The sequence below is a fragment of the Gopherus flavomarginatus genome, chromosome 1 (genome assembly GCF_025201925.1).
Source record: "Gopherus flavomarginatus isolate rGopFla2 chromosome 1, rGopFla2.mat.asm, whole genome shotgun sequence".
Classification (NCBI taxonomy): domain Eukaryota; kingdom Metazoa; phylum Chordata; order Testudines; family Testudinidae; genus Gopherus; species Gopherus flavomarginatus.
The window spans coordinates 227724068-227742239 of NC_066617.1; the positions used below are offsets into that span (position 1 = coordinate 227724068).

The 18172-nt window shown below is 40.6% G+C and overlaps 1 protein-coding gene and 1 long non-coding RNA gene across 6 annotated transcripts in view; one reads left to right on the forward strand and one right to left on the reverse strand.

Annotated features, from left to right (window-relative positions):
* Positions 1–11107, forward strand: part of RPS6KA3 (ribosomal protein S6 kinase A3) — a 134677-nt gene extending 123570 nt beyond the window's left edge. For both annotated transcript variants that reach the window (XM_050936542.1, XM_050936543.1), the window contains exons 18-22: positions 1341–1502; positions 1730–1806; positions 6316–6433; positions 8379–8519; positions 10198–11107. In XM_050936542.1, coding sequence (XP_050792499.1) covers positions 1341–1502; positions 1730–1806; positions 6316–6433; positions 8379–8519; positions 10198–10320 — 621 coding nt within the window. In that variant the 3' untranslated portion in view covers positions 10321–11107. The remainder of the gene's footprint in view (positions 1–1340; positions 1503–1729; positions 1807–6315; positions 6434–8378; positions 8520–10197) is intronic.
* On the reverse strand, positions 8527–18134 carry LOC127043057 (uncharacterized). 4 transcript variants are annotated; one of them, XR_007772125.1, is made up of 3 exons: positions 17917–18134; positions 17076–17138; positions 8527–9985 (listed from the first exon to the last, which is right to left on the reverse strand). It is a non-coding gene; the product is annotated as an uncharacterized LOC127043057 (long non-coding RNA). The 4 variants fall into 4 exon arrangements; XR_007772124.1 differs by having other exon boundaries at positions 8527–9990; XR_007772122.1 differs by lacking the exon at positions 8527–9985 and adding an exon at positions 11740–11820.
* Positions 18135–18172: the final 38 nt, after the last annotated feature.

Here is an 18172-nt window from a genome sequence, read left to right on the forward strand (position 1 = left end):
TGATGTCACCAAAACAAATGGAGGTGTTGGATGAGGAAAACATGACACATCTGTATCTGTGATAGGAAGAAAGAGGAGGGGAAAATAATGAGTTGTTAATTATAAAGCTTAATACATTCATTTGCTTGTCTGCCATGGCATCCCATTATGTATGATAACAGCCTTTGTGACAAATGTTGAAGTCATGTTCCTAAATTTATATCTCAAGAAACAGTTGTCAATAATTCAGCCTACGTGATCTTTATTTCTCCAAACACTATCGTTCTAGGAAATTTGGAGATGAAATTACTTGATGTTTGTAAGGAGGTTGCACTCATCTCTCACAAGTGCCCCCCCAGCCAAGCATGTGTGCCTGCACTCTTTCTCTACCTGTTTATGATGGCTGTTCACTGACTCAGCCCTCCAGCCAAGTCACACACTCTGTCTGTGAGATCAAAGCAACACAAACCCCTTTAAGGGTACAAGTCCAAAAGGGGCCCCTCTCAGTGCCCTCTGTATGTGTCTCTCAGTTTGTTCCTGCTCAGAACAGAGCAGTGCCCTAGGACTCCTTCCCTGGAGGCAATGTCTTCACCCTCTCAGGGCCTTTTTGGCCTCAGCTCTTCAGCTGGGCTACTATGGTTCAGTCCCCCTTCTGGGGTGCCTCAAACTCCAGGCCACTTCCCCAGTGGCTGGTGGGGGGCGGGTCCGAGCCTAGAGACCCTATACATAGCAGCTGTTCGTAATGTCCTTTAAACAAACTGCGTTGCTGCTATAATTCCCTGGGCCACTTCCCTGTGGCTCCCACACATTTTTCACCCTTACCTTAAAGCCTTGTCCTTGTGCAGTCCCAGTAGCCAGCCTGGAGGACCATGTGCTTTCCTCCAGCTCTAGCAAAGACTGAACTCGCTTTGGCCCTGCAGCTCTTCTTATGCTGACTTGCTGGGCCCTAATTGTCTGTTTCCCACACAGCTGCTCTAAACAACTTGGAGGACCTCTCTACTGCCCTTTTCTGGGGTAGAGTGTGGCAGGGCCACAAGGCCTCCAGCAGAGGCCTTAGGGCCTAGTCCACTCCATCACAGTGTTCATCATCATCAACTCGTGTCAAACATCACTTTCATGCTCAGAGTGCCCAAATTTGAAAACTGGACCTATTGTATTGTTCTCAAAATTAACTCATGTATTTCACCATTCTGACATTCTGGATAGCCAAAAACAATACATTATAGTGTACTGGAGTTGATATTAGAAACATCACCTTCTTTTAAAGGCCATTGCTAACTGCAAATTAAAAAGCAGTGAAGTAAGTGCTTATAATAGAGAACCCTCTCCTATATTGTTTTTTTGTATTTGTTTTTATTTAGGTTGTTCATAGAGATCTGAAACCTAGCAACATTCTTTATGTTGATGAATCTGGTAACCCAGAATCAATTCGAATTTGTGATTTTGGCTTTGCAAAACAGCTAAGAGCAGAAAATGGTCTTTTGATGACTCCATGTTACACAGCAAATTTTGTTGCTCCAGAGGTAAATATCAAGTTGTGGTTTACATGCCTTCAGATTATTTAAATAGGTTTTTTTCTCATTATTTAAACATTGTTTATCAATTATTGCATAATTGTAAAATTATCAATGAATTTAGCTTTTGAAACGATAAACAGTTGAGATCTTTGAAGCAATAAGATAACATTGGCACCAAAATCATAATAAAGTATACTCTTTTCTGTAGAAATTAATATATTTGCTTTTCACAGGTTTTAAAAAGGCAAGGCTATGATGCTGCTTGTGATATATGGAGTCTTGGTGTCCTGCTTTATACTATGCTCACTGGGTGAGTTTGCAAAAATTAAGTGGGTTTTTTTGTTTGTTTATATAAGTTTACTATTCTCAAACAAAGTATTGATTATGTGCTCAATCCTGCAAGACGCTAATATTCCTGGGAGCTGCTGGGTGCTGGTTTCAGTGGGAGTTGAGGGTACTCTGCACATAGTAGAATCAAGCTCTTAAGAGTCGATATCTAAAATAAACTTCCTTATGAGTTTGCTTAACTGTTGTTAAATCTAGTCAAAGATTATATCAAATGTATGTTTTGTAGCCTTATGATTATTTAAGAATAAGAATAGACTCACATACACTGTTACTTTACATGAAGTGGAAACTTGTTCCTACCAAAAAAGCTGGAAAGTACTATGCATATTGAAGAGAATATATGTGGTTAAAATTTACCAGTTGTGACCCAGTGTGCCTAGATCAGCCCTCACTGGAAATGCCAAGGTCAGGGCAGGCTGCAAAAGGGAGAGCAGATACTCCCAAGACTGGCAGGTAATACTCAAGTTAAATTCCCCAACCAGTCACAAACTGTGCTTCTGATCTCCCACACTGGTTTTTAAGAAGCAAAAGAAATCACATAGACCCCTTTATTGTATTCCAGTACTCTGGCTCCCAATCAGCACATAGGTCCGGTACAGTGATAAGTTATTTTAAAAACTCTGCTCACATATACAAAGTGTTCTTCTGACCCCAAGGGGTCAGCCACGTTACCAGGTCAGTATAGGTTTGGATCTTACTCAAAATAGCACGCTGTCAATCAGTCCTTTAGTGTCTAAAACTAAAGGTGGTTGTTTAAAAAAAAAACAAAAAAAAAAAACGAGAGCTGTTAAATACATACTGTGATGGGGCAAGGCCAGATGGCTACAGTAAAGTACTGAGAAACAGGTATGTTAACCCCAGGCTAAACAAATCCCTAGTACCCTGGTAACCAAATGGCAGTTGCTCCAGGTTAATCAAGGCACCTGGGGCCAATTAAGATCTTTCTAGAAGGCAGTAGAGAGAGCTACTTTAATTAGAACACCTGCAGCCAATCAAGGCAGGCTAATCAGGGTACCTGGGTTTAAAAAGGAGCTCACTCCAGTTCGGCAGGGAGGGAGCAAGAGGAGAAGGAGCATGTGTGAGGAGCTGGGAGCAAGAAGGCAAGGAGCTGAGAGTGAGAGAGTGTACTGCTGGAGGACTGAGGAGGACAAGCGTTATCAGACACCAGGAGGAAGGTCCTGTGGTGAGGATAAAGAAGGTGTTTGGAGGAGGCCATGGGGAAGTAGCCCAGGGCGTTGTAGCTGTCATGCAGCTGGTACAGGAGGCACTATAGACAGCCGCGATCCACAGGGTCCTGGGCTGGAACCCGGAGTAGAGGGCGGGCCCAGGTTCCGCCCAAAGCTCCCAACTCCTGATCAGACACAGGAGGAGCTGACCCAGACTGTGAGTTCCACAAGAGGGGAAGATCACTGAGGTGAACAAATCCGCCAATAAGCGCAGGACCCACTAAGGTAGAGGAGGAACTTTGTCACAATACAAATATTCAAAATTCATGTATTAGGTTCTTGGCAGTATTGCTGAGTTTGCTGGCTTGAAAGTCCCTTTGGAATACATCCACAGCTTGAATGGGTAATTCAGGCCTTTGTTCAGAGCTTCAGTTTGTAGCAAAGTTCTTCCAGGATAAGAAGCAGGACTGAAGACAAAATGGAGATGATGCATCTGCCTTTTATAGTCCTTTTGCCACGTGCTGGTAGTTCCTTTGTTTCAAACACAAACTCATAGCAGATAGCACATGGCAATGAAAGGCCTTAGATTTCTCTCCATAGGCATGCCCCTGCATGCCTTGCTGAGTCATAAGGTATAGTCCCTGGCCCTTTCAATGGGTTCATTGTACAGTTGATGTCCCTTGATGGCCATCATGCAGGCCTAGCGCTGATGCCAGTCTGTCTCTGGGTGTCACCCAGAAACACAGCACAAGTTTTGAAATACAGATATATACCCTACATATTTATAACTCATAATACAAAGGTGATACAAACATATGAACAAGATTATCATACTTGGCAAAGTATAACATATCACACAGCATATCTGACATGATTCATTGCAGTTTTATGATATTGGTATCAACAATATCATAAAATATCACCCATATTTCCTACAGTGTCACACCAGTGATGCCTTCAAGTTTACTCCTGGGAGAATTCGACACCACTGTGCATGTGCAGATTTTATGTCCCCTGCAGATTTATTTTCTTCCCTGCGGAAAAATGACTCTCTGACAGGGAAGCAAAGGGAAGCCACAAGAGCAGTCATGCGACCTTCCACAGAAGTATGTTTTGGGTGCCCAGGGCAGCCAGCAAAGAGGTAGATCACGGTGGGGCAGGGGCCGGGATTGGGGAAGCCCTGGCTGGTGGCTCCTACCCTGCACCGGGATCAGGGACTAGTCCCAGCTCAACTGGGGAGGACAGGACTTCCTCTTCCCCTACACGGCATCCAGGGTCGGGTCAGACCAACCCCTGGATTTCTACCCCAGCTGCAGGAAGCACCGCAAACTCTCCCCCACACACTCGCTTCCTGCACCCATCGCTCCTCAGCTGCACCGGCAAGGATCCCTGTACAGGGAGTTGCTCCCCAATTCACCTAACCCCTGTGCATCCAGACTCCATCATAGCTTACCGCACCTCACTCCCACAGACTCAGAACCCCGCCCCCGATGAACCCTACTCCCCCTTCACCTGGACCACCCTGATGAGCCACTGGATCCCCACCCCACTGAGCCCCAACCAGCTGCACCTGGTTTCCTACCCCCACTGAGCCCCTCTCCCCCAGCATCTGGACCCTCATTAAGCCCCCCCACACCCAGACCCCATGCCAAGCTCTATTCCCCTCCATACCCAGATCCCCCTTGCTGAGGCCCAACCACCTTCACCTGGACCCCCTGCAGAGTCCCATTACTGTTACACCCCAAAAATCCCAGTAAGCCCCTGTGCATCCAGATCCCTTCCCCTGTTCCCCTTCCTTCCTCTCCTCCCGCCCCCGATTGCCTCACATACAACCCTCTCAGCTCACACCTGGACCCCCCCATTGAACCCCTGTACACTTGGATCCTGCCTTGCTGAGCCTGCCTGCCCACACTTGGTGCATATGGCATGGAGGGGCAGGGCCCTGGAGTGTTTCTGGGACAGGCCCGGTCCTTGCACTGTGTCAGGGTTAGGTGCAGCCTCACCGCTGAATCTGTGTCCCGATAGGGGGGCTGCAGAGTGATCTCCCATCTCTGTGCAGCCAGTGCCCTGTGCTCCCCAGTGCCATGCTGGAGCCTCCACATTTATTTGACAAACAAAATTTGGAGAATTTTTCAAAATTTGAAAATATTGTGCACAGAATTTTTAATTTTTGGTGCAGAATGTCCTCAGGAGTAGAAGTTTGATTACTCAGAAGAATGAATCAGATAACTTCAAACAATACAGTCAGAATGATATATGCAATACAAATGATCTGCATAAAAGAATACATAAAATACAAGTTCATCAAGCAACAATTCCAAATCTCAGCTTTGAAAAATACCACTTTTAACAGCCAACTTAACCTCTTACACCTGGCTTACAAGTTAGCCTCAAGATGCTTATAAAACTATTTGGTTATTTACTGCCACAATTTTACAGTATTCCTGTTCATCTTAACCGCTTAACTAAGGCAAAGAAATCCACATGTATGAAAATTAGTTATTCTTCTCATTCTCAGTTATGTTTAGTGTACTTCGTTAGTTCAATAGCAAGGATGTGAATTGTTGAACAAGGTAAATCCTCTAGGGTTTAGTGACTTCTTTCTCAGCTAGTGTCAGGCAGCGGTGGCTCCAGGTACCAGCGCTCCAAGCGCGTGCCTGAGGCAGCAAGCCACGAGGGGCACCCTGCCGGTCCCTGTGAGGGCAGCAGGCAGCCTTCGGCAGCTTGCCTGCAGGAGGTCTGCCGGTCCCGCGGATTCGGCGGCGGGTACACCGAAGCTGCAGGACCAGTGGACCTCCTGCAGGCAAGCCGCGGGACCGGGGACCTCCTGCAGGCAAGCCGCCGAAGGCTGCCTGACTGCCATGCTTGGGGCAGCAAAAAGCTAGAGCCGCCCCGGCGTCAGGCTGGGTATTTGTTCTTTCCAGATCAGAATCATCAAGTCCTCCATTTTCAGAGTTCTTATACACAGATAGTCTTTCATTCCACCAGGATGTACTGACTTTTGGACATAATAAGGACAGTCTCTAGAGCTGTGACTCAGAATTAGCCAACACTTAGACACACTCTGTTACAGAAGGAATATAGTAAGAGAAGCAGGCCCTTAATCTCATTCTACATGTAGTTCATCTATAATTTATTATTTTGGGTGCTTTTGAAATCAGTTTTACTATAATTTTTGATGTTGGAGAGGGGGATGTTAATTATGATTCTTTGGAAACCACTGGCAGCTGTGGTCATACTTGAAATAAGGATTGGAGTCCAGCATGGAAAAGCTTTTAATACTCTGAACTTGTTTGATTAATTAGCTACACTCCTTTTGCAAATGGTCCTGATGATACCCCAGAGGAGATATTGGCACGAATAGGTAGTGGAAAGTTCTCTCTCACTGGTGGTTACTGGAATTCAGTTTCAATTACAGCTAAGGCAAGTATATTTAATATTTTGTCTTTTTGTGCATGAGATGGATTTTAACAGATTCTGTAAAAGATTTTTTGTCACAATAAAAATTGCTTATAATATTAGAGAACATGATTTTAATGAAGGTTGCAGATTTTTAAAAATTTACTGAGCCAATCCTTTGTATGAGTAGATATTCATTTGATAATTATGAACCCTTCATGTTTAAACAGTCAGTCATGTTTAGGAAGAAAAATAATCATGTTCAATACCACCACTTTTAATTCTGTGGGGCGTTGGAAAACCAAATCAAGATGCAGTAGTTATAGCCACATGCTCTTGGGCGCCTCTTTTATGGATCCATGAAGCGTCTGTGAAGGGCAGCCATAACTTGGCACTATATATATAATGTCCAAAAGCATTCAATAGCCTTCATCACCCTCTATCTAGTTATAATAAAGCCCTAATATGCTGAAAGAACTCAGATTATTTAAGCATTTTCCCCCCTTCTTTGGCTAATGTCTTTAATTTGCTTTGTGCTTCCATATGTCTTGATTTCTAAATATTCTCAAGTATTTACCTGTTTTATGTTAAACAGCCTGACTGACACGTCTACCTTTTGTCCTGGACAAGATATAGAATCACATATCTCTTTATTCAGTGCCATCCCAACCAATTATACTGGGAGTCCCAAATGTGTCCAAAATCATTCAACTTTTAAGAAGTCTTTTTATTAGGGTCTTTATTCCAAACTCCACAACAGAGAGTTTGTTTTATAAGAAAATGTTCGCATGCTGTTAAGTACTTTTGAATGTTTTTAGGCAGTTTAAGATTACTGAATGCATTTTTTCTCACAAGCAGTTGTCCCAGAATTAGTTTTGTACTCTCCTTACACTTTATATGAGCCCTGGTCTACAGTACAGAGTCAAGTTGACGTAAGGCAGCTTATGTTGACCTAATTATGTAAGTGTACATTCCAGCCAGTGTAAGTGCCCTACTACACCAACATAATAACTCAAGCCTTATGCCTCTCATGGAGGTGATGCCTCTGTAGTTAGGGCAACACAGTGTCCATGTTGACACTGAGGGTTACTTATGTTGGCTGTTGTTTGTTTCATGGCTCATAACTGACAAGAAAGTTGCTCATAGCTTATGCTGTCACCCCGGGGAAGCAGGGGGCTCCAGCTAGAGCCTGACTGTCCCCCATTCCCAGCTGGGCTGCTATCTGGACTCCCCACTCAGAGCTGGGCTGCCCCAGGGTCCCAGCTCCCAGCATGGCTGCTGTCCAGACTCCCCACACCCAGCTGGGCTGCAGACCAGGCTCCTTGCTCGGAGCCAAACTGCTCCCAGGATCCCAGCTTCCATCCTGGTGGCTGCCCAGAGTCCTTGCTTCCCACTCAGAGCTGAGGTCCTGGATCCCTGCTCCCAGCTAGCAGGGAGCCAAGGGCCTGGGAGGCAGCTGGGCTAACACAGGGAGCTGCGTGGAGCTAAGAGCCTGGGCTTTCTACCCCTCACACTGCCCCTCTTATGTCGGTGGAAGTACTCCTGATGTGGACACAGAAGCAGTGTGAAAGAAGCAGGGCAGTGTGGAAATGAACAACCACAGTAATTGCTGCGGTGGCTGTAAGTTGACCTAACATAGGTTGGCTTAAGTTTGTAGTGTAGACATGCCCTTAGAGTAAGATACTTCAGAACTGATCTGTATAATTTCACTTGCATACTGCTCTTCACATGACTAGTTACTTTATAAACTCTCCAATAGATCTTGGCATTTGTGGGCACACTATGGAGTAATACTTCAACCACTTCCAGAGGATGGCCTGGAGATTTGTTTAAACTGCTGATCACAACAAAGTATTTCTTCAAATCTTGAATTGTAATCATGTTTAACATTATTAATACTCTAAAAATAATCTGTACTGCCTTAAATTTTACTGTTCATCAGAATTAACTGTTTCTGTATTGTTGACAGGACTTGGTTTCAAAGATGCTTCATGTCGACCCACATCAAAGACTGACTGCCGCCCAGGTTCTTAGACACCCTTGGATAGTTGACAGTGACCAGTTGCCTCAGTACCAGCTAAACCGACAGGATGCTCCACATTTGGTGAAGGTAAATAAATGTGTGTGTTCAGCTAGTATGAATTGTAAACAAAAACAGTTACCGTGCATTTGCTCTAAGTACTAATCACAAACTTTTATGATTGTGAGTTCAGTAAACACAGTGCCTTAAGGCATGTGAACTTGTGATTTACCTAATGTATAGGACTTCAAGTGAATCCATCTGTGGAGAATAAATCTGCTCTGTTCACAAAGAGCAGTACACTGTAATCTCCATACTATTTTACTTTTTGTGTTGAGACAGATTACAAGATAAAATGAGTTTATAAATAATGTTTTCCCTGGTGATTTAGCTGTTGACTCCTAGATTTTGAACTCTGATTTTAAAAAATAGTTCATCTGAGACAGTAAGTGATCTAGATGTTTACAATGGAGGAATTGTAGTTATGGTTGCTAGTGTGATTTTAGTGGAGGGATTAGAAGTATAAAGATGATATTTTGGAGGTGAAATTGATTTTTTTAAGAAGTTTTCATTAAAAATAAAAAATGAAATGGAAATTTTATAGTAAAGGTTATACTGAATGGTGTATTATGTAATGATCAACACTTGATGGTTTTAAACACAAACCACTTTTGATACCAACTGATTTTTTTTATTTTAATTTTAACCTGGATGGGTGAGATTGAAGATCCCCACACTCATTTCCCCCACACACATACAAAGTCCCTCAAAGGCCTTATGTCATGGTGAACCTCCCAAACACAGAAGAGGGATCTTATATTTTAAGAGTTAATCAAATGACCCTAAGTCAACTATAAGACACACAGCTTCCAGCACTAAATGGCTAAGAAGCAAGGAACCAAGTTCAGATCCTAGCCATAGATTAGAATTTTCTAACAATCTGTAAACTTAGTTTAGATGTATACACTTCATATTTATATAGGCTAGTAGTGAAACATTTTTTAAAGCAATTTTTAGTGAAAACAGAAATGGTTAGACAGACCATAAACAAGGACAATCCTCTAGTGCAGTGGTTCTTAACCTGGGGTGCACGCACGCCCTGGGAGTGTGAGATGCCTTTTCTGGGGGTGCAAGACATGCCAGATTTTTTTTAGAAGGTAAATCATCGAAAACATAAATTAAGCACAGGCACGTAAGTACAGCTACTTTATTTCATCAAACCTATGTATTTATTAACATTATACATTTTTTAATGATTATTGTAATATACAAACAAAAATATATCTAGGTTTAAAGAACTGACCTACTTCAACAATTTTTGATAAGGGGTGCGAGAACATATTTTGATTTTTGATAAGGGGTGCAAGGACATATTTTAAGAACCAAAGGGGTGCAGGCTGCAGTAAAGGTTAAGAACCACTGCTCTAGTGGGATTTTACTCTGCACTTTTGGGATCTAGTTAAAGCACAACTTAATTTTGCAATATAACTGGCACCTGCTGATTTTTAAAAGTCATGTAAGTTGCCTTAAACAATTTTAACATAGTTGAGTTCTTCCTGTGCTGCAAAAAAAGAAACATGTAGTCATGCTTTAAATAGCCAGAATAATGCACTGGTAAATCAAGCCTATTGTTTTTAACCTACAGAAAACAATTTGATTAGTAAAGATCTCTAAATCATGTAATATTGTTATGCTCTCTAGAATGTAGTAAAGTCACAATGTGTGTGGTTTTTTTGTTTTGTTTTACCTCTGCCTTCTAACCCCTTAGGGTGCCATGGCAGCCACATACTCTGCTTTGAACCGCAATCAGTCACCAGTTTTGGAGCCAGTAGGCCGTTCTACTCTTGCTCAGAGGAGAGGTATAAAAAAAATTACCTCAACAGCCCTGTGAAGTGACCTCAACCAGATACTTGGTACCATGGTATAAGATGATAGCACAAATCATGGCGACAAGTAGCACATATCTGACAGATTCCTGCAAGCACACTCTGTCCCAGCTGGTACCCATAATGCTGCTGCTGTTCCTATTGTTGCTACTGCTTTCATCTATTCTCCCTTTAAACTGTTGATGGCAAGTTTCTGACCTTTCTGGAGCTTTGGATGAAGCGAAAAGTGGAAACACAATGAAAATGAACATGTTCACTGATTGAATAAACTAGAAGAATTATGAATGCCAACTCTATCATAAAATACACTGAATAAAGCACTCTGCACCATATAGCATTATTTTTATAAGAAATATTTCTTGTCCCCTAAAATATTCTTTGTTACATGTTGAGATGGACAGTTTATGTTAAGCACTTAGCTTAAACAATCTGTTTATATTAGCACTGTATACTTTGTGCCATCCAACATTTTGTATGTTTTTGTAAACAATTCATAAGCAGTACTTTTCTGTGCTGTTTTCTTTAATGTATACATGCCTTGGTTTATTTAGATTTTATTAATCATTTTGACAATTAACTCTGGTTAAACAGTTCACCTGGATTAATCAGTATTGTTGGACAGCTCTAAAACAGCCTTGACTGTTAAAAAGCTATTGAATGTAATATTATGAATGTGTATTTTTCCTTGTCTGTGTCTTTTCTACATTTCCATGTTTTTGAAGTTGCATGTCTGTTATGAAAACCGGAGAGATGTTGTAGTATTAAAAATTTAAACAGTGGGTTTCTCACACATGTAATAGGTAACGCATCCATAACAAAAAGTAACTTGTTCCACATCACTCCCCTCTCTTTTCTCTCACCAATTACAGGACTCAGGAATCGTTGCTAAAGTTTTCCCTTTCAGGATAGTTGCTTCTTGCTTTTTCTCATAATTCATTTAATATTTTATTTTATTACTGTAGTTAAGAGCTGACAAATATTTTGTTCAGCCAGTGCTGGCATTAGAGAGTTAGAGAAGAAATGTAATGCTGACTCTAAAGCAAAAGACAATGTCCATTGATAAACAGACGCTTACCAAAAATGGATGTAAACTTTGTCTCTTGTGGTTAGAATATACTGGACTGATGAATTTCAATTTGTTCATTCTTGTGACGCTCTCAGTTTACAGTCCAAAGCAGAGTCAGAATAGAACCATCCAGTACTTTTAACTGACATCTGAGGTTCTAGCACCATAATTGGTCTCCTTGGGCCTTTCATCACCAGTCCAGGCACCCTTAAAATTGTACTGTCCAAGTCAAGTAAAACAAAACCACCCTTTTCATGTTCCTTGATGGCAGTGTTCTTCCCACTTTTTCTTTTAATGTGAGTTTAAAAGGCTCTTGATTTACTTTCTGAGGACACAAATCATAAAACATGCTTGCTTTTATGTAGTCTGAGAGATTCACTGCAGATAGCTGATCTTGAGTGGGCACTGGAGCACATTAAAGTTTGGCTCATATCCCATTCTGCCAAAGAAAATGGTACATCAACTGACTACCTGTATCAAATATCCTTTACAGAAATATCCAAAGCTACTAAATATGGAGTTTAGGGCACATTTTCTGTGAACAATATTGTTTAAAAATCAAGAGATCAGCACAAAAGGCAGTGTGATTCTTGGTTAATTAGTCTGTTCAGTTATTTTTCCAATAACTAATTTGTTAGTTTTTCTACAGTGAGAAGTTTTCAAAGAAATTTGTGGAAAGAGGGAGTGAAGTCCTTCATTAATGTCACACCACAGATTTCCTCCATCTGATTCATTGATCCATATGAACATGGAACCAAGACTCTGACAGAAGTTTTTAGGTATTCCTTGGCAGACAGGAAAGCTTAGGTTTTTACAAGCTGCCTGGAACTTGACAGTTGAGCAATTAGCCACTGTTTTAAGTGTGAGGTAGGGATAAACATCATAGCTTTTCTGTTTAATGCTCTAAACTGAAGGAGGGAAGACATTCTGGTCTCCGTATACTCTTGTGGGGATCTCTGAAAGGGGAGTAGAAATAGAAGATTGGAAAAAGGATGGGATTTTAATTGGAGAACTGTTTAGCTTCCAGAATCAACTTGATCACTGGTGTTAAAATGCCAAACAGAGAATCATGCTGTCACATAGTCTCCTAATCAAAAGGTAGGAGGGTGGGAGAATTATGTAGACGCCACACTCGCTTAAAAAAAAAAAAAGGCAGTTAGAAAGAGCTGAAAAGCTAGAGGCTTTGTATGTAGTTTGATGCTGTCTATGCTGATGTCCCTCAAGGGGTCTACAGAACAAGAAAGGCCCTTTACAAATAAATAGTAATAATAACGGTTCCTTTATTAAACATGCAAAGCAATCTGTCTTACTGCCCTCTGTGGAAACTGATGTCTTATTTCTTAATACCTTGCCGTGGTGCTGATCTAAATTTGGCAAGGATGATGAAGAGTTAGGGACTCTCCAAGGCAAGATGCAGAACTCTAGCAGGGCCCTCAGGATTTACCCTTGGTCTCAGTGAGGCATGGTAATCCAAAGGAAATAGAGAATTTTTTATGTTGCTTTGTATTATCAAAGAATAAGTTTTTAACTGGAGGGTTCTTATTGATCGCAAAAAGTCAAACAAGTGTCTTGAACGTATTTGTCTCACTGCTACTATCCTCAGTGTAATTAGCCATTTCCTCCTTACCTCATGTTCTATAATTGAGTGGTGGCTCTTTCATTCTGTTGAGAATTCTCCCTTTATACAAGAAAAATCCTTAATGTTGAGGAGGGGAAAAGCCATTTGCAGTATCTTTTCTTTGAGATTGGCTGCAGCACCAATGGTGTTAGCCTAACAACTGTTTGGTAATCTCGCCCTTCAGCATGTCTCTCTTCAGGTCCATCAGTAACTATAAGTCAGGCTTGACAAAAATTAAGAAACCATGTCTCCTGGAAACTTTTTAATTGCTTCTTTTGAAGATTAAGATTAAACATTAAGTCAAATCTAGCTGATAGATTTCATTTTAGAACAGTACTGCTGGAATAATTACACGGTCTTTCAGTTCTTTTGCTTCAAGTCATAAAATGATCAGCAACTGAATTCAGGAATGAATATCCCATATATACTTAATAAATAGGAGTGTCTTCCTCTGAAACGTGGTGTTATAGTCAATATAACAGAGCAGAAAGTCAATAGCTACTCAAATATGGTAATTTCTGTATTCCTGAAGTCTTTAATATTACAGTTGCTTCATTTATTCTGCCTCTGTGTTCCCACAACCTAAAGATCAGAAACCTCATACCCAGCATGCATCATATACATTTCCATTATGGGCTACAAACACACTACCTTCATCATCACCCCAGACAGTGTGAGAAACTAACCTCAATCCATCAGTTTCATTGTACCCTCCTTGCCTTGCAAGGGGATGTATCTGTCTTGTGAGAGTATGCGTGTGCCTAATCCACCAAAGTTATGGCAATATCAAGACAAATTACGGTGGCAGAAATTTGTTAGTCTTTTGGCAGTGCGTGTACATTTTTAACAATTGTCTAATTTCAGAGGTTAGGTTTTGTATGGCAGTCTCTGTTTAAGCTAGAAATACTCCTCTACCTGGTTCTGTCTGAAAGTGGGACTCTGTGGAGGCATATTAACGAAAGCACAAACCGATTCTTCAGTGTTTTTAAGGTACAAAGTCACCTTTGTTCCCCCGTGCTTACTGGTCTTTGTAGTCAATATATCCAAGCAGAAACTATTAGGAAATGTGAATTTGATCAGTATGTTTCCTTTACACAGAGAATGCTCCCACATCTTACTGTGTATATGCACAAGCAAGCAAACCATACGGGGCTTTTAATTTCTTAAATAGCCCATCTCTCAGGCTTGATCTAGAGTAAGTTTTTAAGGTGTGCTATTAGATGGAGTTGTATAAAACAACCTAATTAACACCAGAAAGACTAGTCAAGACAAAGTGATTGTATTTTAACACATCCTAAACTGGTCAAATCTAAAATCTAGATCGAATATAGCTTTAAATCCTTGTTTAAACCAAGTGTGTTTCTGTGGAGGAAATAAATTTTACAGGCAAACCTAGTTTTATACACATCTCTTTCTGGGATCCACACATTTTTCTCCCCATTCATCTTTAACATGTTTTTGTAACTGCAGTTACTTAGGAACTAAGGATGGAAAATTAACATACAGCTGCTTAGTTGCAGTCTCAACTCCTTACCGCATAAGCTTGAAGGGTGTATGACCCACTGTGTATATTTTCACTACTGCTTCTTTGTCTGCAAAGCATAGCAATTGACTCTAGGATACAGATTAATGGAGGAGGAAAAATGGAGACATACAGATACAGGTGAATAGCCTATTTTTCAAAGCAAAATTGCCAGTGGTGTGAGAGTACGTGAGAGCAGAGAGAGGGAGTAGCTACACTACTCAATTAGATCTATATCTAGCAACAGTGAAGATCTTTATTCATAATCACTACTAGTACTGAACAAAACTTATACTGAATTTTTCAAATGAAGTATTTAAAACAATTTTTAAGGGAAAAAGGCATAAGGAAATAGAATTTTTTGTTTTGTTTTTGTAAATGTAGTATACCAACTAAAGCTCTGCTTTTCTGTTATTGGAAGCAGGCTTCTAGGTATGTCATTCTTTGGGAAGCATCAATGGTTAATGGATGAGTTTTCACTCATGAAAATAATGTAAATGATTAGCTTTATCTTGATACTCTTGACCTAATCAAAGGGAAAGTGTACTCATAAGGGATGTAATTATTTTGCAATCTAATGGGGTGGGGGAATCTACTTAAAACAGTTTTTAAAAACAATGAAATCACAGATAATATTTTTCTACAATTCTATACAATCATACTTTATACTAGTTTCCTCCGCATGGCATGTAAGTGAGTCTAAGGTACAGTAACAGGAATTCAACTGTATTGTGCCTTTTGGCAGACAATTAAAATAGCATCTTTCAGATGCTTGGCACTGCTGTCATAGAATTGAAATGCTAGTAAAAAGGTTAAATAGTACTGAATACTTAAATGATTGTTTTATTCAGAGTATGATCTAGGAAATTTTCTAATCATACTATTAATGTGTAATCTAAACTGTTCCAGATGTAACCATGAACAGTCCTGGAAAGATATCATTGCTTGCATCCCTGTCAAGTGGCAGGTTTTGTAGTCTTCAAAGGAAATTAAAATTTATACAATGAATAAATTTTCAGACATATGAAAAATGTCTGTTTTATTGGGATTGATTTTTCCAATCACACTGAGGGGGTGGGGGGGGAAACCTGCCGTGTGGTTCCTACCTCAAATGTAATTAACTTCGCTCCATATAAAACATGCATTCCCAGCCAGAAATGACTTATTAAATTAATTTCTAAACTAATGAGGAGTGTGTTTTTTCTGAGCTTAATATGCAGGTGTTGTTTTGTCATTAAGACATTACAGCTTTATGCCATTACTTTGTTGCATATTTTATCATCTTGACATTTATTGGTATAGTCAACAGAGACTTGATGAAAAAAATTAGGCCTACTATAAGATCTCAATCACATTTAACTCTATTAAAAACTGTATATATTTGTGAGGTGTCCAGACCAAAAGATGCTAATAATACTAAAATTTGTTGTCACTTAGTCTGTAATCCTGCAACTTCTTGCATGTGGACAAACTGCTGCAAATGTATAGAGCTCCATTGAAGTACCTGGGGCTCTGTGCAGATGAAAGATAGGAGTCATAAACTGTAGACTCCAAAGGGCAGTGACCTTGTCTTTTCATCTGCTATAAAGTGTCATATGTATATGTAGTGCTAAACAAATAATTAAGATTGCTGCATAAGTTAAAAAAAAAAAACAACTATTTTGTCACACATTGAAATTAGATACATGTTTGATAAACGTCGAGTCTTATTTATTTGCAATGAGCCTCTTGAAATTTGGAAAGCAAGACCGAAGTTTTGAAAATTAAAATATACATATTAGTGAGAAATTTAATAGGAAACATTCCACTGATCCAGTCAAATTCACTGTTTGCAAGTCAAAACGCATTGCAAACTGAAGTTGTGATTCTGAAATTACTGTATCGTAATCCTCTTCAGGCTTGCAACACAGAAAAACAAGAATTGTTAGTCAACACAAGATATTAAATGTTAATATATTATTTTAGATAAAATAGCAGGAATAGCAATTATGATGGGTGATACATCTCCGAACAAAAGTGTATTCCTCAATAGTCTTGTTAAATTCACCAAGAGGAGAAGATATTTCACAGGCAATTTTAAAAAGTTATCTTGTGTGCATATGAACCCAGTCTGCACCTAACCAATATGAAAAATATAAATTGAATTTTAATTCTTTAATTTTCATATTTCCTTAAAACATAAAGGCTTAACATTTCTGACCAAAAAAAATTCACAACCTTAATTATGGCATTGTTACTATTCAATAGCCTGTAATTCTCTAAAAATAAGTTTTGTGAAAGGTCCTGTATACTGTATATCACAAAATGACTTGCATTTAGGGCAAGATTGAGACTTTCCTCAGCATGAGAAAGGAGTGGTATGTAGTTTCACTGTCCCAGGAGTAGCCCAGGGAAGGAACTGTAATTTTGAAAGGAACAATGATGTAAACTGCTTTAGCTTTTAATAACTTTCTCTGTATGTGCCTTTTAAAATACTCTATGCCAGTGTTCCCTGTAGCCTCTTGCGACCCTGAGGATGGGGCCCTTCCCAGGTGTGAGGGCCACTTAGACTCACCTGACTTGCTTAAATTCCCAGGAAGAGGAAGGGAAGAAAGATTGTAGAACAATACAGAAGGAACTGTAAAAAGAAATGAAAATACCTGGGTTTAGCAGGCCAATGCTCAAACAACCAAGCTATCCCTCCAAGTGCTGTTTAGGCCACAGTTTAGAGCTGAGTGCTAGGAGGTAGAAGCATATTTGTTTCATGGGGTGGATGGGCTGGATCTGCTGTCCTTTTTTCCATTTGCCATCCAGAACCCTTTCCATTTTAGCACTGGATACTGCAGCTAACATAATTTTACTTGAAATATGAATTTTAGTGGTGCTGGGCAGTCATGATTACTGATCGCAATGTGGTTAGCCCCCCAGGTATTTAAAAGTATGTCAGGTTAGGGTTACCATATGTCCAGGTTTTCATGTACATGACCTAATTTTTGGTCCACCAATCTCCATCTGGGCAAATTTTTAAAATATTAGCAACTGCCTGGGATTTTTCCTCCGTGGGGAGCTTACAGCTGGAGTCGCAGCCTCTTCATGCAGGGGATGACAACTGGAGTTGCAGCCTCCCTGCCACATATCCCCATCCTGCTCCTCTAGCAGTGTCCTCTTTTGGTGAACCTGAAATATGGTCACTCTATGTCAGCACTCTCCCAAAAATAAGATTAGCTAAAAATCATGAGATAGTAACAAAATAATAAATGGTAGACGGCTTGCGTTTGCCTTCTGGGTTTTGACTCTTTTAGGTACGTTGCTGGCCTCACACCTTCTCGCTTTCCACCAGGAGGGCTAGACCCTTTTCTTTAAGGACAGGGCAGAATTTCACATTACAGTTGGATATTAAGAAAAACAGCAAATACCGGGACTCTCACAAGAAAATCCTGACCACCGGTGGACCCTGCGCAGCGGGCTGAGAATGGGACTGTCACGTGCAAACACACGCAGCTGGTCCCCTGCGCTCCTGTCTGGCTCTACGTTCGGACCCTCTCAAGCTTCCATTCCCACACAACTCGCCTCCACGCATGCGCATTTGGGACCGGGCGGGGCTTCGAGCAATGAAAGCCGCCGGCGGCCAGGGGGCGCTAGAGCGCGAGTAGGGACACAAGCCGCCGCCGA